Genomic DNA, 23,578 nt, shown 5'->3' with positions numbered 1-23,578 from the left:
TTTAGTGCAATGGCACAATCTTGGCTCACGGCAATCTCTGCCTCCAGAGTAGCTGGGTTTATAGGCATGTGTCACCACATCTGGCTAATTTTTGTATTTTTAGTAGAGATGGGGTTTTACCCTTTGGCCAGACTGGTCTCAAACTCCTGACCTCAAGTAATCTGTCCACCTCAGCCTCCCAGAGTGCTGAGATCAAAGGTGTGAGCCACTGCGCCTGGCCGATACTTTTTCTTTTCTTTAGCATTGTAACAACACTTTTTTTTTTTTTTAACAATTTTCTTTAAATAAATCTCATGAGAATTTCTCATGTGCCTACTTATGTTTATTGAGAGAATATCTATGCCAAGATGTACATTGGTTTAAAGTAAGAAATGCTAGTAACAATTCTTTCCTGATTTATTTCATGCATTATGAAATGATCATACTTCCACTTGGGGTCTCTCAGTAAGTGGTGAGTAAGTCTGGACACTCTTGGTCAATGAGCTGTGGCACAGATGCATTAAACACCTCTGATGGCTTAGGAGAAACGAATAGCTGTTATGTGTAGAGTGAGGAAGTTGTTTTAATGAACCATCTCTTATCACTAGAAATTCCTTTATAACACCAGCTCTCAGCTCAGCTTCTTGTGATCCTTTCCCCCACTCCCTTCCTCAGCTCCTTTTCTATGTTCTGAGCCATTCCCCACTCACTTTAAACAATGCTACTTACAAAGCAAAGCAAAATCAAAATGATGAAACATGATTGCACATGCCAGATAGTCAATAATTAAAAGCTTTTATACTACAGATGGCCAGGTTGTGGAGAGTGGGAAACCTACACACTGTTGGTGGGAGAGATGCTACCTTCTGAAGAGCAATTTGGGAATATCTAATAATCAAATGAGCATATCACCAAAACTTAGTCATTCCGACCCTAAATGTATACTGTAAAAAGTCTCTTGCATGCATAAGGAGATATAAATCAAGAATGTTTATGTTAACATTGTTTATAATTGCTCCTCCTCCCAAGGAAATGAATTAATAGATACCTTTAGGTGTAATCTTATTTTTTTTTAAATGGTCTGGCTCTGTCGCCCAGGCTGGGTGCAGTGGCGTGATGTTGGCTTACTGCAACCTCTGCCTCCTGAGTTCAAGCAGTTCTCCTGCCTCAGCCTCTCTAGTAGCTGGGATTACAGCTGGGCTCCCGTTACCATGCCCAGCTAATTTTTGTGTTTTAGTAGAGAAAGGGTTTCACCATTTTGGCCAGGGTGGTCTTGAACTCCTGATCTCAAGCAGTCCACCCGCCTTGGCTTCCCAAATTGCTGGGATTACAGGCGTGAACCACCATGCCCAGCCAGCTATAATCATTTAAAGGAATGTTATAGAGCACTTAAATCAACTAGTGCTTTAGATATCTATGTCAGTATATCTCAAAACAACAGTGTTAGGGGAAAAAACCAAATTACTTGTGTACAGTGTCATACTATCTATACAAAATATAATATGCACAAGGATGCTTTTATACACACTTCTGTTATAAATGGATAGACGTGTATGGGAATTATAAACAACATTCAGAATAGTTACCTCTTAGGGGATAGGAATAGAATAAAATTGGGAAGGGAAGATGGGAGTCTTCAATTATACTATAATGTTCTAAATCTAGGTAGTAGATCATGAGTGCTAATTTTTATACACTTGAAATATTTAATAATTAACCTTTTTTTTTTAAAAAAAGGAAAAGGTCGCTATATTCTTTTATTTTTTGTATCCACCAGGATAACACATATGCATTTTGGGCATTGGATTCCCAAAATAGTTTTAGTTTCTTTTTTCTGTGTTCTGGCTATGGTTAGAAAGCTTCAGATATTTGGATATTTCACTTTCTGCACTCAAATAAACTTTATTCTCAATTTTTCCATTACAGAAGTAATGTTTCTTGATAGATTGATAGGCATATCGGTTAGTGGTAATGCAGCTTATGTTGAAACATAATGATTGTGTTAGATTATTTCTGGTTCAAGAAATTTAGTTGTGTTTTCATCTTTAACCATTGCCTGAGAAGTTACTTTACAGATGGGATATTCATGAACTATTCTCTGTGGCAACCTATCCACATGCTTACTCCTTCACTATCTCACTTAATACAGAACACATAAATGTGATGCTTGAAACCCTTGCTCTGCTTCGGTGCATCTATTATTTTCTAGATTGGGATCTGACTAGCATGAAATCTTATGTGCACAAACCAAAGTTTGTAACACTTCACTAAATTAGTCCTTAAGGCCAGGCCCGGTGGCTCACTCTTGTAATCCCAGCACTTTGGGAGGCCGAGACAGGCAGATCACAAGATCAAGAGATCGAGACCATCCTGGCCAACATAGTGAAACCCTGTCTCTACTAAAATACAAAAATTAGGTGGGTATGGTGGTGCATGCCTGTAGTCTCAGCTACTTGGGAGGCTGAGGCATGAAAATCACTTGAAGCCGGGAGGCAGAGGTTGCAGTGAGCTGAGATTGTGCCACTCCACTCCAGCCTGGCACCTGGTGAAAGAGCAAGACTCTGTCTAAAAAAAAAAAAAAAAAAAATTAGCCCTTAAAACTGAGCAAATTTTACTAACATGGGAGTTCCTCAAAACATTAAAAATAGAATTACCACATAATCTAGCAATTCCACTTCTGGATATATATACCCAAGAGAATTAAAAGCAGGATCTTGAAGAGGTATTTACATACCCATGTTCATAGTAGCATTATTCTTAGTAACCAAAAGGTGGAAGCAACCCACATGTTTATCAACAGATCACTGGCTACACAACATGTGGTATACACATATAATGGAATATATTCAGTCTTAAGATGAACATAGGTGCTGCACGCTTGTAGTCTCAGCTGTTTGGGAGGATGAGGTAAGAGAATTGCCTGAGCCTGGGGAGGTTGAGGTTACAGTGAGCCACGATTGCTTCACTGCACTTCAGCCTGGGTGACAAAGCGACAGAGACCACCTGTCTCAAAAAAAAAAAAAAAAAAACGCTGTTAAATGCTTTATGTATAAAATGTCATTCGTCAGCATTCCAGCCCAGTTCAGAGACAGATATCTACTTACAGCAGAGTTCTTCCACCAAGGTATGCTTATTTGAATATAAAACAAAATTAATAGGAAAAGAAGAGAGGCTAGAATTCCTTTTAGGACTACTTTTCAGCTGATTTTTGGTACAGGTTGTTTTAATTAACAGGTGCTCATATTCAAGAGAAGGATGTGTTCTTAACCCCTGTCATGAATAAGATAGGTGTTAAAGGTCTGTGCACCTGGCAGTGCAGGAATTGAGTTGGAGTTTTTGCTTTGGTTTATTAATACCTCCTCCTATAAAGTACTGCAAGTAGTCTCATTAACTTACTTCATTTGGCCTTTACATAGAACCCAGTGAGACAGACAAGTTAGATATTATTTGGATTGCAGCGATAGAAGATATTTTCTTTTCCTTTTAATTTCTTTCTTTTTTTTTTTTGTAGACAAGGTCTGACTTTGTCACCCAGGCTGGAATGTAGTGGTACCGTTTTGGCTCAGTGCAGCCTCCACCTCTCAGGCTCAAGCGATCCTCCCACCTCGACCTCCTGAGTAGCTGGGTGTATAGGCACATGTAGCCACACCTGGCTAATTTTTGTATTTTTTGTAGAGATGGGGTTTTGCCATTTCTCCATAGATTTTGCCCTATTCCCTCAGCAATAGTTTGCTAGGCTGCTCCTAAACTCCTGGGCTCCAGTGATCTCCCTGCCTCTGCCTCCCAAAGTGCTGTGACTGTAGACATGAGCAACCACTCCTGGCCAGAAGATACTCTCTTTACAGAGAAGTCCAGAGAGATGCAATGACTTGTTTGGGGCATACACACAGCTAGTGTCGGGGCAGGGATAAACCTTGCCTCATCATCTTTGACTTGTCATCCCATACTTTCCTCTCTCAGTCCATTCACAAATTTAATATGTTCTGCAAAAAAGATGATTTTCTAGGACTTTTTTTTTTAAGATTATTGAGGTTTTTTTCTTTTAAAACTTGAGCTTTTATGTCGGCATAACATGTAAACACAAAAGTACTTTGTTTCCTTTCTATCTTTAAAGACTGTGTAATGGCTCTATGCCACTTATGTTGGATTACTCTTTTTGAGTGTGCTCGGCTTGTTTTATCAGTGTGCAAAAAGGGTAAAGGGGGTGTTTCTCCTTCTCAGCAAGGCCTAGGAGGCCCACATAGCCCATCTGATGGTTCCTTGTTTGGCTTTTTTGACATACTGAAATGAGTTAAGAAGATGGAGCTGAGGAGTATGGGGATTATTCTTTTCCCCAACTTTAATGGAAACTTGCCAAGTTCCACTAGGACAGAAAGAGGGATCAGAATGGAAGGCCCAGAAGGTCACCAGCCAGGGCCAGGTTCTTTCCTTGGGCAAGAACTTCCAGCCTGCTCCTTTCTCTTCTTTCAGGAAACTGAAATCCTGGTTCCTATTCCTGCTTCTCCCACCCCCAGTCTGATTCAACTTGGCCTCCCATGCCTGCTATTCCCACTTCTTCCCCTGGCTGCACTTACCTAAATTTTAGGCACAAAAACTTCGTAGTGGTGGGAATGCTCCATTTAGTTATCTCTAAGGTGACCTTTTCAAACATATTGTCCCAGAAAGCCATCAAAAGTTAGTCTTTGCTTTCAAATGAGCCCTGGACTAGATTTTTTCTTTTGTCTTGCTTCCCTATTTGGTTATCAGCGAATATCAGAAAATCAGGAAAAAAATTTTTGGGGGATGTTTCTGGTATAGCCAGGGTTACACTGACCAAAACCCCCTAAAGACCTCAGATAAGTACAGAGTTGTAGTGGGGTAATGCATCTTCGGAAACATGCCACTGGTAAGGAACTGCAGTTTATGTTAATTTTATCTTCTTATGTATACAGGCTTGAGATGAAAAGTTTCCATGAGCTGATGTGAAATAGAGAAGTTATGTCTCAAATTTATTCCCTTTTTTTCCCACACCTCTTCAGTGGATTTAATAGAAATCAAACATTCTCTGTTCTATATACCTTTCAAGGTCTTGTTTGTTTCTTATTTGGATGGAGTTAAATGCACAAACAGTACCTTTGCTCCATTAAAGTTGATGCCTTTTTTAAGGTTACATGATACACTGTGAGTAAAATCTGTCTCCTTCAAAAGACCAGGATTTGTAGCCTTTTAGCTTCTACGAAGCATAAGCAATAGCTAACAAGAATTCAGATGTTACAGGAATGATTTTTCTTTTTCTTTCTTTTTTTTTGAGACAGTTTTGCTTTTGTTGCCTGGACTGGAATGCAATGGCGTGATCTCAGCTCACTGCACCCTCCACCTCCTGGGTTCAAGCAATTCTCCCGGCTTAGTCTCCCTAGTAGCTGGGATTATATAGGCAACCACCACCATGCCCAGCTGATTTTTTTTGTATTTTTATTAGAGATGGGGTTTCACTCTGTTGGTCAGGCTGGTCTCAAACTCCTGACCTCAGGTGATCCATCCATCTCAGCCTCCCAAAGTGCTGTGTTTACAGGTGTGAGCCATCGCACCTGGCTTTTCTTTTTCATTTTAAGAGATGGGTCTCTCTTGTCACCCAGGCTGGAGTGCAGTGGTGTGATCATAACTCACTGCAGCCTCGAACTCCTGGGCTCAAGCAACCCTTCTGCCTCAGCCTCCTGAGTAGCTGGGATTACAAGTGCACACCACCGTCTGGCTCAGAAATGATTTTAACAAAGTTTTATAATTTGCATGCACAATCTGCAAGCATAATCTGAAATGCATGTATTATAATATATGCATAATCTGAAATGAAGGCAGAGGAGACATATAAGAGGTTTATTATTCCAATGAGCAATTTGTAAGGAAGACATAGCATATTGGCACTGAGCCAGTAGTGGCCATTTGCTTTTCTGTGGAGCCTTCTGCTCAATCAGAACTCACCACTGCTCCTTTCCCTGCCACTTCCATTTCTGTGCCTGGTGCATCAAAACAGAGTCAAGGGTAGAGTATCTCCTATGCTGGGGGAGCTAGGAGTCTCTCCTAGCAGCACAAGGACAGCACTGATTATGAGAACCCTTCAGGCAAAAGCAAATGATGAACACAGCATTGGAAGAGATTAGCAATCACTTAGTCCAACGATCTTAGTGTCATATGAGAAAGAAGAGTCAACGATGCATGGCTTGCTGAGAGCAGAGCCATATCTTATACATATCTACTCCTAATTCATAGTCCAATATTTTATACATTCATTAATTTATTCATTTATTCATGCTTTTGTAGTACCTGCTATATGCCATGACATTTGCCAGACAATCAGTCGGGATACAAATGGGAATAACATACATAGTCTTTGTACCCCAGGAAGTCATGATGTAGAGCGAGAAAATCGTAGGAACAAAAACGTGCAGTGTAGTAAATGAAATGCTATCAAGAAGGTCTGTATGAGGGTTAATGACAGCACAGATAAAGACAGAATCTACTGTTGGGAAGATAGGTGTCACAGAACACAGTGAAGGCCAGCTTCATGGAGGACAGGTTTCTTACACATTGCACAGAGGATGCTACACAGAGGGCATTTCCTTGTTACTTAGAGGGGAAGAGAGTAACTTAGAGGGCAAGAGATAGAATATCTCGCTTGATAGTCTATCAAGCAAGAGCAGTATTTGCAAGGGTATGGTTTGCTACTCTGGAGAGATGCTCCATAAATCAAGTTTGAAAAATTCTGCATCCGTGTTGCTAGCTTTGTGATTATTCAGCGTTTTTCAACTTCTTTGTTCATGAACCATTGGTGTGTGTGTACAGTATTAACTCATTGAAACCCCTGCAGGAAAAGCCACTTTCAGCCTTTCTCCACAATGCCACTCATCTGTCCCTTGATTTCCATTCCTGAGGCTCCCCCATTGACCAAGCGCTTATTACGATGTCTCTGGACTTTTGCAGTAGCCACCTAAATGCTTTTCCCCCTCATATACCAAGTACTGCCTAGGCATGGTGGCTCATACCTGTAATCCTAGCTCTTTGGGAGGCCAAGGCAGGCGGATTGCTGGAGGCCAAGGCAGGCGGGTCGCTTAAGCCCAGGAGTTAGGAACCAGCCTGGGAAACATGGTGAAACCCTGTCTCTACCAAAAATACAAAAATTAGCCAGGTGTGGTGGCACACACCTGTTGTCCCAGCTACTTTGTTTGTATGTGAGGTGGGAGGATTGCTGGAGCCTGAGAAGCTGAGGCTGCAGTGAGCTGTGATCACGCCACTGCACTGTAGCCTGGTAACAGAGCGAGATCCTGTCTTAAAAAAAAATTGACACTAAGTACTGTCATCAAATTAGTCTGTGTACAACTTTAACAAGGTTTACCTTTTATTTATTTGCCCTTGTGAGGTAATACATTCACCTGCTGCAAACATTTAAAAGTACAGAAGGATATATCGTGAAAATGTATACTTTGGCCTTTTTTTTTTGAGTCGGAGTTTCGCTCTTGTTACCCAGGCTGGAGTGCAATGGCTCAATCTTGGCTCACTGCAACCTCCGCCTCCTGGGTTCAGGCAATTCTCCTGCCTCAGCCTCCTGAGTAGCTGGGATTACTCAGGAGTAATCCTTGTAATGCCACCGTGCCCAGCTAATTTTTTTTGCATTTTTAGTAGAGATGGGGTTTCACCATGTTGACCAGGATGGTCTCGATCTCTTGACCTCGTGATCCACCCGTCTCGGCCTCCCAAAGATTCTTTTGCCTTTATCCTGTAGTCAGCCAACCGACTCCACTGGCAACCACTGTTATTTGTTTCTTAGGCATCCTACTAGAGAGATTTTATGAATTTACAAATTTGAATTTCATTTTTTACATAAAAGGAGCATAGGATAAAAACTATTCTCTACTTTGCTTTTTTTACTTAGGAGATCTGGGAGATCTTTTTCTATCACTTCGAAAAGAAGTTCTTCATTGTTTGTTTGGGTGTAATGTATTCCAGCATATGGAGGTACTAGAGTTTATTCAACAGCTTTTTAGGTGATGACCATTTACGTTGTTCTCAGCCTTTGCTGTTACAAACAGGGCCCCAATATGTGCTGACAGTTCTTTGAACATATCACTCACCTTAAAAAACACATTGACAGCCAGGTGCTCACAGAACACTTTATTGTGCATTCAAAGCTTTCTTCAAATAAGTCTCCAAATAGCCTTCTAATCTATTTGTATGCGTCAGAATGAACTTTCTGCTTTAGCCAAATGACTACATTCAAGGTTTTGTATTTTCTTCCCCAAATACCTCTTTAATTCACCCTTCATAGGTCCCCAAAGGAACTGTCTTCTTTAACTCCCTGCAATAATATTTATTGCTCCTTTAATGGGCCTTTGCTTTATCTAGCTCTCCCGGCTGGATCCCCACCTCTGGGCTTTGCCTTTGGGGGTCGCGTCTGTCCTTTACAGCTCAGCTTGAGTTCTGTCTTCTCTGCTGAGCTTCCCAGGAACATCTTTCTCTGTTAAACCATAGCCCTTGCTGTCTGTATCATTCTTTTTACTTTTAGCAGGTGTGCATATACACACATGTCCATCCAGACTTACATAAATGTTAAATATGCACGTGTCCTTTTTTATCAGCAAGATTGTGAGATATTGAAGAATATCGTTTAGTCTTTTTTTTTATTTTGAGTCAAGATCACAGTGGTATAGTTGTAGTTCACTACGTCCTTGATCTTTGGGGCTCAGGTGATCCTCCTGCCCCAGCCTCCAGAGTAGCTGGGTCTACAGGTGTGTGCCACCACACCCAGCTAATTAAAAAATCGTTTTCTAGAGACAAAGTCTCACCATGTTGCCTAGGCTGGCCTCAAATTCAAGTGATCCTCTGGCCTTAGCTTCTCAAAGTGCTAAGATTTACAGGTGTGAGCCACGGCACCAGGTAATTTTAGTATTTTGCATACATCTTCATAGCTGTTAGAACTACCCAGTGCAATTCCTTCCTCTGCCAATTTTTGTTTTCTTATCTGCTATCCTTAAACATTCAAAAATCTTACATGCTTCTGTACATGAAAGCCCTCATTGGTCCTTCTTTGCCCCATGTGGATTTAGCACCTGGTCCTGGGCTGACGTTGATGGCCACTCAGCCGGGCCTCGCCTGGCCATACTCTTCCTTCCAGATCTGGCTCCTCACCTCAGCCAGGTGGACTCCCCCTTGAGGCTCCACAAATGCCTTATTATTTGTTTCCATGGCAACATTCAGGCCATCCTTTCCAATATGCTATTCCCTTTTTCCTTTTCTAAATCATGATTCCCCAACCTCAGTGAAGCCTTGATACGACAGGCTTTTCTAGATTGTCTCTCCAGTGTCTGTAGTCATGGTAAGGTTTAGGAATAACAATACTGATAGCTGGCTTATACTGAGAGCTTTTATGTGTCAGATACTGTATAGCTATTTGTATGTTATTTGTATGATATGTGTATGATATGTGTTATGTGTCAGATACTGTATGTTATTTGTATGATCTCACTCTTTGCAACCTAGAAGATAGGCACACTGCACACACTGTGTATTTATCCCATTTTTTTTTTTTTTTGAGATGGAATCTCACTCTGTCACCTGGGTTGGAGTGCACTGGCACCATCTTGGCTCACTGCAGCCTCTGCTTCTCAGGTTCAAGTGATTCTCCTCCCTCAGCCTCTCGAGTAGCTGGGATTACAGTCATGTACCACCATGCCTGGCTAATTTTTGTATTTTGAATAGAGGCGGGTTTTCACCATGTTGGCCAGGCTGATCTTGAACTCCTGACCTTAGGTGATCCACCTGCCTCTGCCTCCCAAAGTGCTGTGATTACAGGCCTGAGCCACCATGACCAACCACTTATCCCATTCTACATCTTAAAAAATATGCAAATTATTTTTAGGATTTTTTTTTTGTCAGATGTTCTGATTATCTGTGTGTGGATTTGCCAGTGGCCAATACCCTTTATTTTTAGCTGCTCAGGATATAACACGCTGCTTTTTCCTCTCCCAGAGTGTGAGGGAGATTGTGCTTAGGGAAAGCAAATTTGCTTTAACCTCCTCCTAAAGAGATTGTGACTGATCAGGTAATCTGCAGAAATTATTTCTAGGTTATTCAGTTTGGGGATTTTCCATGTTTGTGCTGGGTTTTTTGTTTGTTTGTTTTTTAAACCACGGAAAACACTTTTGTGTTCTCCTGTCGCCTCCACAGATTGCAAACATTTTGGGCTGGGCATGGTGGCTCACACCTGTAGTCCCAGCATTTTGGGAGGCCAAAGTGGAAGAATTGCTTGAGGCCAGGAGTTTGAGACCAGTCTCAGCAACATAGCAAGATCCTGTCTCTACAAAAAGAAAAATACTAAAATTAGCTGGATGTGCCGGCATGCACCTATAGCCCTGTAGTCCTAGCTACTTGTGAGGCTGAGGTGGGAGGATCACTTGAGCCTAGTAGCTCCTGGCTGTAGTGAGCTACGATTGTGCCATTGTACTCCAGCCTGGGCAACAGAGCCAGGCCCTATCTCTAAAATAAATAGATGATAGATAGATAGATAGATAGATAGATAGATAGACAGATAGATAACTTTTCAGATGTAGAAACTAAATCTATACTTCCTGAAATTTCTTTTTTTTTTTTTTTGAGATGGAGTTTCGCTCTTGTTACCCAGACTGGAGTGCAATGGCGCGATCTCGGCTCACCGCAACCTCTGCCTCCTGGGTTCAGGCAATTCTCCTGCCTCAGCCTCCCGAGTAGCTGGGATTACAGGCACGCGCCACCACGCCCAGCTAAATTTTTTTGTATTTTTAGTAGAGATGGGGTTTCACCACGTTGACCAGGATGGTCTCGATCTCTTGATCTCGTGATCCACCTGCCTCGGCCTCCCAAAGTGCTGGGATTACAGGCTTGAGACACTGAGCCCGGCCCCTGAAATTTCTAATTGCTAATATCATTGTTAATACACATAGTATTTTCCCACATAGTTTTAATAAATGTCGAATTACTGAGTTTTGTATTAACTTGTGCTATATTTTTTTTCTTGTTTTTCAGGAAATCATTTGCCAGAAGAATACTGTGAGTACTTTACTTCACCTCTCAGAGTTTTAAAAAATGTTTTGTTTTCCATTAACTAATCTCTGGTACTTTAAAAATCTCCACAAACTATTAATTTCTGTCCCTGTTATTCCTCTTTAGATTTTCTGATATATCAGTATAAATATGGTTATCAGCCAGGCGCAGTGGCTCACTCTTGTAATCCCAGCACGTTGGGAGGCTGAGGTGAGCAGATCACAAGGTCAGGAGTTTGAGACCAGTCTGACCAGTATGTTGAAACCCCGTCTCTAATAAAAAAAATTAGCTGGGCGCAGTGGCGTGCACCTGTAATCCCAGCTACTCAGGAGGCTGAGGCAAGAGAATCATGTGAACCCAGGAGGTGGAGGTTGCAGTGAGCTGAGAACGTGCCACTGCACTACAGCCTGGGCAACAGAGCGAGCCTCTGTCTCAAAAAAATAAAAAATAAAAATAAGTAAATAAATAGATTATCTTATCTAAGTATCTAAAGTTTCATTGTAGTGAAACTTTATTTTGCATGATGAGAGATGACACTGATTCCTGACTTTTTCTGTATATAATTATGTTTTGGAAGAAACTTTTCACAGTATATTCAGGCCAGGCATGATGGCTCACGACTTAATCCCAGCATTTTGGGAGGCAGAGGGAGGCGGATCACCTGAGGTCAGCAGTTCAAGGCCAGCCTGAAACTCCATCTCTATTAAAAAAAAAAAATAGCCTGTCATGGTGGCATAGTCCTGTAATCTCAGCTACTTAGTAGGCTAAGGCAGGAGAATTGCTTGAACCTGGAAAGTGGAGGTTGCAATGAGCCAAGATCATGTCACTGCACTCCAGTCTGGGTGACAGAATGAGACTATGTCTCAAAAAAAAAATGTTTTTTAGTGTATTCAATGCTGTGGAATTCTGAGTGGCACTAAAGCAGCCTATATCCGCACAGAGATCCACACACACATATGTGTATGTATATGTGTCTGTAGTATGTGTAAGTTACACATACTACAGATACATAGATATCTATCATCTGTCTTCTACTTGAAGAGATTGATTTAAATTCCTACGTATTGTAGTCTGCCTTTGAGACTACGCTACAGAATTCCTACCCTCCACACAGAATTAAACAAATGTGAAAATATGAGAAAAGTAAATTTTAAATTTAAAAAATGCCACATGAAGAAGAAATATAATATAAAGTGGAAACAGCCTTGTTAGGCCAACGGTTGTGGCCAGTGGTTGTACATTTATTTCAGAAAGTCAGCCAGTCTTTAAAAACCTTAAAGAATGTACTTCTGCAACTCGGAGTGAAGATAATATACAATATATTATAAAAGCCTGCACAAGATGATTTAAGATGACAAGATCACAACACTACAATTGGTTGTTTCTCTAAATCAGAAATTTTAAACTTTTTTTTTTGTCATGATTACCCAACTCTGAAGTAATTTTAAAACTTATGCTTAAGATTTAACCAGGGCGGAGACATATTTCAGCATAAATAATGTTGCCATTATAAACTGTTATCCTTCCTATCTCAACAGGAAGTGAGCAATTATTGCTTCATGCTTCAATGCACTATTTTTAAACACTGTTTAATTTGTTAAAGGTGTTAAACTGTTGAATTTATCTCACATATTTGACTGAACAAATATTGATTGGACCTGCAGTATGTGCCAGGCTTTGGGCTTGGTGCCTCAGGGTTGTCACAGGAGGCTGGAAGCGGAAACAGCCACATGTGTAACTGTTGTGTAGACAGAGTCTAACTGGTAGAAAGTCAGTAAACAAAGAAGAAAAAAAATTAGAAAATGAACATAAGGTGGTATGCTAAAGAAAGGGTAGCCATTATGTCAGGGTCCTTCAGTGATGGTAGCATTCCCTGAGACCAGAATGGCAGAAAAAAGGCCATCCTGCCTAGCCCAGCTTGGACTTGTGGAGAAGCAGGCCGATAAAAGAACCAAATATTGGCCAGGCGTGGTGGCTCATGCCTGTAATCCCAGCATTTTGGTAGGCCAAGACAGACAGATCACAAGGTCAAGAGATCAAGACCATCCTGGCCAACATGGTGAAACTCCATCTCTACTAAAAATATGAAAAAATTAGCTGGGAATGGTGGCATGTGCCTGTAGTTCCAGCTACTTGGGAGGCTGAGGCAGGAGAATTGCTTGAACCTGGGAGTTGGACGTTGCAGTGAGCTAAGGTCACACCACTGCCCTCTAGCCTGGCGACAGACCAAGACTTTGTCTCAAAAAAAAAAAAAAAAGAACCAAATATTGTACACTTTGAAGAAATTGCCCACTGACTTGAGAGAGAGTTGCTGTGTTTCAGATGCTGAATGTTCTTATAAAAAGTTGAATATTTCAAGCATCTATTTCAATACATTTGAATGCTGAGAGCTTGTCTTTCCAGAAGCTCATTTCATTTTCAACACACACTTCTGTTTACCTTTATGTAGTTTCTAAAAGTTGAAAAACAGAATTGGAGTTTTTTTTTTCTTTTTAAACAGTGAAAATAATTAATTAGGGGCCGGGGCAGTGGCTCATGCCTGTAATCCCAGCACTTTGGGAGGCTGAGGTAGGAGGATCATTTGAGGCCAGGAATTCAAGACCAGTACGGCCAACATGGCAAAACCCCAGCTCTACTGAAAATACAACAATTAGCCAGGTGTGGTGGTGTATGCCTGTAATCCTAGTTAGCTGGAAGGCTGAGACATGAGAATCACTTTCACCTAGGTGGAGGCTGCAGTGAGCCGAGATCACGTCACTGTGCTCTAGCCTGGGCAACAGAGTGAGACAAGAACAACAACAACAACAAAAATTAATCAAAATAAGACTAGATTTTGAGCTGTGGGATTTTATAGTATGTTTTGTTATTTTATCACCATGCCTCAGTGTTCTGAAATTTAAGGAAACCAGGTCTTTGAAGCAAGTATACATATTTTAGAATGAGTACTTTATTAATAAAAGGCAAATGTTCCACTGTGGGTGTCTGTTCTTGGTCACATAGGAGTTGTTTGTATTTACTTTGGATTATCAGCTATTTTAAACTATGGGTTTGGTGGCAATCTGTACACAGAAAATTCAGTGATAACATTTCTAAGTTACATGTGAGCCAACTTGGGAAATAAATGTTCCCCTACTATTAGTTTTCGTCATTTTGTAAAAGTGCTTTTCTGGGCAGTTATATCTATTTGAAAAACACAGTGTCACACAACTTTTCCCCCACTGCACACTCACTGGGCTGTCGCTTAGCTCAGGCCCACGTGCATCCATGTGGCTTCTGCAGCTTATCACCTGCTTTTTCCTGACATTGGCAATGGGAAATTGAAAAAAAACAATTGCCTTAGAAACATAGGAAAGAGGCTGGTGCAGTGGCTCATGCCTGTAATCACATCACTTTGGGAGGCCAAGGTGGGCAGATCACAAGGTCAAGAGGTCAAGACCATCCTGGCCAACGTGGTGAAACCCTGTCTCTGCTGGGCGTGGTGGCATGTGCCTGTAGTCCCAGCTACTTGGGAGGCTGAGGCAGGAGAATTGCTTAAACCCAGGAGGCAAAAGTTGCAGTGAGCTGAGATCGCCCTACTGTACTCCAGCCTGGCAACAGAGCGAGATTGTCTCAAAAAAAAAGAAAAAAAAGACCATAGGAAGAATCTCCAAAGAATACAATGAACCCTAGAACTTGGGAAAACCCTTAGCATGCTTAGATATTTTCAGCAAAGATTCTGAAGCCTTATACCATGGGGTTTGTTTCAGGAACTGCTTTTCTCTGCTGTTCGCGTACTCATTATTCCCCCTTTACCTCTCCCTGTCTAACACACACCCAGACATCTGATAGTCATTCTCTCCCAGGACTGGTTTCAGGTGAAGTATTCCCCACTGCCCCATATTTCAGTAATAATCTCTGATACACTAATATAGGTAGTAAGGATTCAGAGGATACATAATTTTAGCCAGCAGCAAAAGAATAATATTCTAAAACTCCGATACCACTTTTCTGCTTTATTGGCTTTTCGGCTCTTTGTTCTCATTTTGTGACTTGGAGGATTCAGATAATTTGCATTTGCATTTTGAGTTGTGGTGCTTATCTACAATAGTATTTGATTCTGTTGTTCTTTTCAAATAGTTCTCATGGTGAAGCTTTAGATGCTTTGGCAAGCAGCCTCTTTGGTACCCTTGCCTTTCTTTTCTTCTTCAGCAGTAGCTTGGGTAAAAGAATTAAATTGGGTGAATGTGCTGTGGGATCTTGGTAACATTTTAGAAGCAGGACATGTTCACTCTCTCTTCCAATTATTGTTTCCTCTTGAGACAGGAACAATTTAGCATACTTGATTTTCAAATCCAATCTCACCCTCTGGAAGTTCTTGTGTTTTAACTGGAAGTGAGGTTTGGTTTCTGCTTCATGACCTGACATTACAAGAAGCAGCCTTAAAGGATAATATGTTCATAAATAATTAAGTCTGGCTGTAAGGACATTTGGCACTTCTTGGCTATTTTCTGTGAACAGTCATTTGGCTCATGCAGGGTTCCCATAAAAGATGACAGAAGGTTAGAGGACAGATGTATCTGCCTGTAAAGGCCACTCAGGAGGGTGCATAACCCCCTAGTGGGAAGGACATGCCTTCTAGAGAAAGTCCCTGGGCCGCAGTGCCAAACATGTCACAGACCAACTCTAGGACGTCTCTAAGCCATACCTGTCTCCTCACTTTTAAAATGAAGGCCACAGCAGCTTCTTTGATAGGTTGTGACCCACTGACTTATGAGTGTTCGTACCCTGGTACATGCACATCGTGAACATGTTTGTACTTATTAAGTGCTAAGGATGAGAGAAATGCTGCATTATTCTCTGTATGCTAATATGGCTAGGAATGAATAATCTGGACTTCTTTTATTCCCCATAACAGCATAGTTGGATTTCCCACATATTTCATTCTAGTTCTCAGCCTCTGCCGTTTTTCTTTTTCTTTTTTTTTTTAATTGAGACAGAGTTTTGCTCTGTTGTCAGGCTGGAGTATAGTGAAAAGAAACTTCCACCTCTCGGGTTCAAGCGATTCTCCTGGTTCAAGCCTCCTGAGTAGATGGGACTACAGGCGGATACCACCATGCCCAGCTAATTTTTGTATTTTTAGTAGAGACAGGGTTTCACCATATTGGCCAGATGGTCTTGATCTCTTGACCTGGTTATCCACCTGCCTTGGCCTCCCAAAGTACTGCGATTTTTCTTTTTCTATGATTTTTCTGTAATCCCAGCACTTTGGGATTTTTCTTTTTCTATGATTTTTGTCTTAGAGGTCTCTCCCATTTCTTTTGATTCAACCATATCCAGTAGTTCTTAGGTCTGTATTTTGGCTTGAAACTGTTTTATGTTTTAGTCACATATTTCTAGCTCTCTTTTGGACATTTTCACATTAGGTGTCCTGCCCCACCTAAATTCCAACCTCTTTAAAAGTGAAAGTTTCACTCCATTCCACTCAGATTCAAATCTCAACCTTTTGAAGTTCTTCCCATATTTTAACTAGAGTTTAGATTCTTTGGTTTATTACCTGATATACAAGTGTCTCGAGTCATGTGTTCATAAATAACTTAGTCTGGTTCTGCTTTCTGATTTCTTGCTTTCTGTTAAGGATACCATTTTATATAGGTAGCTGCACTTATGACTGTAGAGTCGCCTTTGATGCCTTCCCCTTTCTCAAGCTGTGTAATCATTTACCAGGTCCAGCGGATTCCTTCTTCTTCACGTGGAGCACGTTTCTGTTTCTTTATCACCACCTCTGTCCCTCTGGTCATGCTGTGTAGCTTCCTACCTCGTCTCCTCAAACTTTATTTCTCTTTCTTTTGGTCCATCCTGTTACCTGCTTAGGCTGCCAAAATGCACAATTTTGATTGCGTTTTCTTCCTTCATTTTTTCCTTCTTTTTTCCCTCCCTCTCTCCCTCCTTTCCTTTCCCTTTTTCTCTTTTTTTTCTCTCTCTCTTTCTTTTCAGAGTCTTGCTCTGTCACCCAGGCTGGAGTGCAGTGGCGCAGTGTCAGCTCACTGCAAGTGACTCTTGTACCTCAACCGCCTGAGTAGCTGGGATTACAGGTGTGCACCACCACACCTGGCTAATTTTTGTATTTTTAGTAGAGACAGGGTTTCACCATATTGACCAGGTTGGTCTTGAACTCCTGGCTTCAGGCAATCCACTCACCTTGGCTTCCCAAAGTGCTGGGATTATAGGCATGATCCATCACACTCAGCTGATTGTGCTTTCTTTCCCACTGTGGGTCCTTCTGTGATTCTGCATTGTCCAGAATGTACAGTCTAACATCTTTAACTTTGAATTCAGTTCCCTTCCCTGAGCTCTGAGCTTCAGTCAGATTTGCTTACTCAGGGTATCCAACTCATTTTCCCCTTTTTACCCTGCTCTGCTTTTGTTTGCACTAGTTTATCCTCAGGTGGGCATTATCCAGGAACCAAGAAAAGGTCAGTGAGCCCAGGTTGTAGTGTGTGAGGGGAGAGTGGCAGGGCTGAGGTTTGAGAGGGGCAGTATTTGCATAGTCAGGCCCTTGTACATTGCCTTGCAATTTCTTCTTCCTCCCAAGAGCAACAGATGGGGCTTTAAGCAGCTGCCGGAAGTGATCTGAGGGAGGGTGTTAAAACATCACTCTGATGGCTGAGTTAGAAAGTAAATTGGAGGGCAAGAATGGAAGCAGGGGGACCGGTTAAAGCTGCTGACAGTGGCTCACCCCAGGTACATTGATGCATAGACTAAAGTCTTGGCAGAGAAGATGGAGGGAAATGGACAAATAAGACATTATATTTTGGAGGCAGGACAGATAAGATTTCAATAGGATATGGAAGGGAAAGGGAATGGAAGTGTCAAGGATAACATCTGGGCTGCTAGTTTTGGTAGTGGAGAGACAGAGAGCAGGCTTCTGGGGAGTGGATTTGAGCGGGATCATCTCACATGTAGGAAGCCCTTCAAATGTGGGCTCGTAGCATTCTCATATGTGTATGCTGTGCCCTGTGACCAAATTATAAATTCCCTGAAGGCTGAAAGCCACGCTTCAAACCACTTTTTCCAACAGCAATAACATAGCGCCCTAGCCTTGAAAGATGGTGGATAAATATTTAAGTGACAGATAGAAACTGTTCCACACTTGTTTTGGTATCATCTATAAGTCCTAATTATTTGAAATAAGCAATGAAAGAAATTGGAGAAATTTTCATTTTCGTAGGTTGTACATAAGTAATGAGATTTTCCTATTTCCCTTTGCATTTGGAATTATTTAAAATGAGTAAGGCAGGATTCCGTCTGTGCTGCGGCTCCAGGCCAGCTCCCCACTTCCCAGTCCCTCCTCTCTCCACAGATGTGCACTGGGAACTACACCTTTGTTCCTTACATGATCACTCCACATAACAAGGTCTACTGCTGTGACAGCAGCTTCATGAAGGGGTTGACGGAGCTCATGCAACCAAACTTCGAGCTGCTTCTTGGACCCATCTGCTTACCTCTCGTGGATCGTTTCATTCAACTTTTGAAGGTGGCACAAGCAAGTTCTAGGTAATAATTTAAATGCCTTTTGTTGATGGTAATGAAGAATAACACTTTTGGTGATGATAATGAAGTGTTATTCTACTTCTTTATTTGTGCCTTTTATCAGGTGCTCCTGAGATATCAGTATACAGCTAAGAACCAGGGAAATTTGTTTATTATCCTCCAAGTAGATAAAATAGATGCCATGTAATACATTTTATTCCCAGAACAATTTGAAATCAGCAAAAAATTTAAGAGTCTAGTAACTGCTTTATAGTGATGGTAGATCTAAAAATAAGTGCAAAGCAAGTACAGAGACGTTACCGGGATAAATGTCTGGGGACTTTTAGTGTAAGGGCAAGAACACTTTAACTCTTAACAATTAAGAGTTCCTAGTTAACTTTATTTAATTAACTCAACTCTAATTGTTCTTTTAGTTAAGAACAATTCGTTATGTTAATAAATGATGGGTTAAGTCAGAAAGTTAAGATTATATTATGTTCAAATCATAGGTGCATCACGGCTGGGTGCAGTGGCTTACACCTGTAACCCCAGCATTTTGGGAGGCTGAGGTGGGCAGATCACTTGAGATCAGGAGTTCAGATCAGCCCAGCCAACATCGTAAAACACTGTCTCCACCAAAAATACAAAAATTAGCCAGGCGTGGTGGTGCATGCCTGTAATCCCAGCTACTCTTGGTGCTGAGGCAAGATAATCACTTGAACCTAGGTGATGGAGGTTGCAGTGAGCCAAGATCATGATACTGTACTCCAGTCTGGGCGACAGAGTGAGACGTTGTCTCAAAAAACAAACAAACAGATTAAAAAATCATAGGTGCATCTATTCAATTTCTACTGAAAACAGTAAAATGGAAAACAAAATTTTGGCATTTAAAGTGATATTTTGCAGGAAAATTTATTCATATGGAGTACATTTACCTTTAATTCAAGACTTGAACTCAGATCCAGAACAAGTAAACTTAATAAACGTTTATAGAACTCTCCACTTTAAATACATAAAATATACATTCTTATCAGTATCACATCACACCTACTCATAGGTTTAAATGAAATATTGATCGGCTATGATTAAGCACAATTATTGGCATAAAAGAGGTTTTTAATACCCATTTTTAGAATAAAGCAACATTCCTGTTCTCTCTCCCTCTTTTTCTTCCTCTGTCTTCCTCTCCTTCATTCCTTTTTTTTCTTTCTCTCCTTCAAAACAAAAAAAGAAAAAAAATTCTTTCTGATGGCAGAGTATTAAAAGACATACATTGGCTTCTAAATTTCTTAATAATGCTAGATTTGTAGGATATTTAGGTAACTGAATGAATTGAAAGCTACAAATGCTTTATAGGTAATGCTGCAAATATCATTCATTTCTTTATAAAATGATTGCTTTTCATTGAAATCGTTTCTAATGTCAAACTCTTTGAAACGTATGTGTTTTTTCCAGCCAGTATTTCCGGGAATCTATACTCAATGATATCAGGAAAGCTCGTAATTTATACACTGGTAAGGAATTGGCAGCTGAGTTGGCAAGAATTCGGCAGCGAGTAGATAATATCGAAGTCTTGACAGCAGATATTGTGATAAATCTGTTACTTTCCTACAGAGATATCCAGGTAAGAAGATGTTCAAAGTGAAATCTCTGTCATGTAGCATGTTGGAGGGATGAGGGAGTATTAACCTCCAATTTTGGTTAGCTGGTAAGCAGTTCATGTTACTACACGTAATTTTTTATTGGCTCTCTTAAGCTTTCCATCCTATAATTTTATGATGAATGAAAAAGACTCAGGTGAGTTAACCATCAGTGATTGTGAAAGACTTGTGTGGTAAAGGTCTGACTTTTTCCTCCAAAATAACAAAAAGAAAAATCTGCTGGCACAGCGAACCTTCAGACACAGTCCTGTTAGCCTCAGGCACACCTATCAGTGAAAGCTTTGTTTTGGCTAATAGCAGACATTTTTAGAGCTTTCTGGACATACCTTTTATCCCTTGAAATCTTATTGCTTGAAACTGATAGTGCTGAATCTAACTAGCCTGAAGGAAAAAATATGTAATTGATTACTTCTAGAAATAACTTTAAAAACATGTAAGATAAAACACACTAACAGGTTATATCATTTTTTGACATGTCTTAAAATTTTTAAAATGGGGTAAGTAGAATAAAATCCTCTCCAAGTTAGAGATTTGTTCTTAGGTTTTAATAGTGAAATGTAAGTGACATCTGGTTTCTTCTTTCCATTCCTAGCCTTCAGGTCTGTGTCAAGGCTTCATGTGGTCGAAACAGACTCACATCCATGGAGGGTTGTGGCACATAGTATCCTGTGGCTAGAATGCTCATTCATGTGACATGAAACTGTGTTGTTACTTATAACAGAAGTTCAACCAATTGCCTTACGTCCTTGAAATTTTTTATTTCCCTGAAATTGTTAGAACACTGCATACCAGAAACCTGGCTCTGTGGAGAAATAAACCACCCATATGTAGGCATAGAGCATTATCAGGCTTGGTGTTTTTGTTTCTTTTGCTTTTTTAGTTTTTGTTTAACACGATAACTCTATATTTCTAACGTTTTTATATATATGATCTAAACCTCTTAGAAGAAACTCAACAAAAACTGTTTATTCTAGGTTCTGTAAGTGTTCTTTGGATTCTAACATATTTTTAATGTGTTTCTTGAATTCAGATATCTGGTTGTCAAAAGACATGTTATCATCAGAATTTTCTCCTAGTGGTTTAATTCTGTGCTATTCTTATCTCATTTAAAAGGACTATGATTCTATTGTGAAGCTGGTAGAGACTTTAGAAAAACTGCCAACCTTTGATTTGGCCTCCCATCACCATGTGAAGTTTCATTATGCATTTGCACTGAATAGGTAAGAAGAAAAAGTTCCCTTTCAGAATGTGATAACATATTATTGTATAACCTGCAGTTCTTTACAGGGCACGTGTTTACTGCAGCATTACAAGAAGTCCCTATTAAAATGTAATATTAGCATATCTACTTCAACCCCGTGAAATATAGGAAGCATGCCTTCTCATTTTTTTCTGATTTATTTTTCAGTAAAAAAGTCTCAGCCAGGCGTGGTGGCTCACACCTGTAATCTCAGAGCTTTGGGAGGCCGAGGCAGGTGGATCACTTGAGGTCAGGAGTTTGAGACCAGCCTGGCCAACCAGCCTGGTGAAATCCTGTCTCTACTAAACTTACCAAAATTAGCTGGGGTTGGTGGAATGCTCTTGTAATCCCAGCTATTCAAGAGGCTGAGACAGGAGAACTGCTTGAACCAGGGAGGCAGAGATTGCAGTGAGCTGAGGTTGCGCCACTGCCCTCCAGCCTGGGGAACAGAGTGAGACTGTCTCAAAAAAAAAGAAAAGTCTCACACTGTTGGCATATTTAAATTCACAATTTTTCTGCTCTGTCAAAGTTTGTATTTGCCATTCATATTTTTTTTTAGAATTTTTAAAGTTACGTGAATATGATGCTATCTTTAAGCAAATATACTCAACACCAAATGGTATTTCACACAAAAATTTCCACTAGAGTTAGGATGATTATGTCTAGGTGAACATAGTGTTAGGTATTTAGAATTAAAGGAATTTCATGGACAGAAGATTTGAAGTAGTAGTGACAATAGAAATGATACCTTTTTATAACAGTTTTATTAAAATACATTTCACATACCATACAACTTAACCATTTAAAGTGTACAGCTTAATAGTTTTTAATATAGCAGAGTTATGTGACCATCAAAAAACAATAAATTTTAAAACATTTTCGTCACTCCAAAAGGAAACCCTGTACCCATTAGCAGCCACCCTTTCATTTCCCTCCCCAATTCTCCAACTCGAGGCAACCACTAATCTACTTTGAGTCTTTATAGATTTGCTTATTCTGGACGTTTCATATTAAATGGAGTCATACAGTATGTGGTCCCTTGTGACTGGCCTCTTTCACTTAGTGTAATGTTTTCGAGGTCCAAGAAATGATAACTCTTACAGAATTTTTATCTGGTTTGTGAATTATCTACACATGCTACTTTAAAACATGCTACATAAAGCAACTTCCTTAGATAATCAGTTAGTTACATATAAAAATCAAGCAGTTCTTGGGTTTGATTTGTTTAATTGTATCATCTGTGAAGACTTCAACTCTAATCTTGTTTCACCAACTTGAACCTGCATATAGGCTACAGGGAAATTGGAAGGATTGTGGATAAGTAAGTACAAATCCATCACCATTATCAACACAGAAACTCCTTGTTAGACCCAGTAGACATACAATGGGATTAAAAAAAAAAAAATAGGCTTAGGACAGAGGTTTACAGAGGACTCTCAAAATCGAATTGTTTATATCCTGCCAAATTTCTCTAATGTGGATCAGCATATTAAATAGAGCTTTTTAAAAAATAATTGATCTATGTTGCTTCTGAAATGTACATTGAAACAACAATGTTTTCTATCTTAGGCGAAATCTCCCTGGAGACAGAGCGAAAGCTCTTGATATTATGATTCCCATGGTGCAAAGTGAAGGACAAGTTGCTTCAGATATGTATTGCCTAGTTGGTCGAATCTACAAAGATATGTTTTTGGACTCCAATTTCACAGATACTGAAAGCAGAGACCATGGGGCTTCTTGGTAAGCGTATAGGATATAAGTGAGCTGCTTAATTGGTAAATCCATGGCATAAAAACGTATTTGCAAATGAGAGTGTTAAAGTATTATTATCATCCATAAGATTGTGTATTATGAACTATATCTTGGATTTTATTTTTATTTTATTTTTTTGAGATGGAGTCTTGCTCTGTTGCCCAGGCTGGAGTGCAATGGTGTGATCTAGGCTCACTGTAACCTCTGCCTCCCAGGTTCAAGCGATTCTCCTGCCTTAGCCTCTTGAGAAGCTGGGATTACAGGCGCCTGCCACCACACCCTGGCTAATTTTTGTATTTTTAGTAGAGACGGGGTTTCTCCCTGTTGGCCAGGCTGGTCTTGAACTCCTGACCTCAGGTGATCCACCTGCCTCTGCCTTTTAAAGTGC

General features: G+C 40.3%; 1 protein-coding gene across 4 annotated transcripts in view; it reads left to right on the top strand.

Annotated features, from left to right (window-relative positions):
* MAP3K5 (mitogen-activated protein kinase kinase kinase 5) overlaps nt 1-23,578 on the top strand; it is a 241,083-nt gene that overhangs the window by 78,533 nt on the left and 138,972 nt on the right. For 2 of the 4 annotated variants that reach the window (XM_078370136.1, XM_002747058.7), the window contains 5 exons: nt 11,011-11,034; nt 18,368-18,561; nt 19,993-20,161; nt 21,312-21,418; nt 23,008-23,178. In XM_078370136.1, coding sequence (XP_078226262.1) covers nt 11,011-11,034; nt 18,368-18,561; nt 19,993-20,161; nt 21,312-21,418; nt 23,008-23,178 — 665 coding nt within the window. Of the gene's footprint in view, nt 1-11,010; nt 11,035-18,349; nt 18,562-19,992; nt 20,162-21,311; nt 21,419-23,007; nt 23,179-23,578 lie in introns of all 4 variants that reach the window. The other 2 variants (XM_035296827.3, XM_035296826.3) reach the window with 1 other exon arrangement.

This window comes from Callithrix jacchus, chromosome 4, assembly GCF_049354715.1.
Source record: "Callithrix jacchus isolate 240 chromosome 4, calJac240_pri, whole genome shotgun sequence".
In the NCBI taxonomy this organism is placed as follows: Eukaryota; Metazoa; Chordata; class Mammalia; order Primates; family Cebidae; genus Callithrix; species Callithrix jacchus.
The sequence above is the reverse complement of the archived record's forward strand: the minus strand, read 5'-3'. Positions and strand labels throughout refer to the sequence as shown.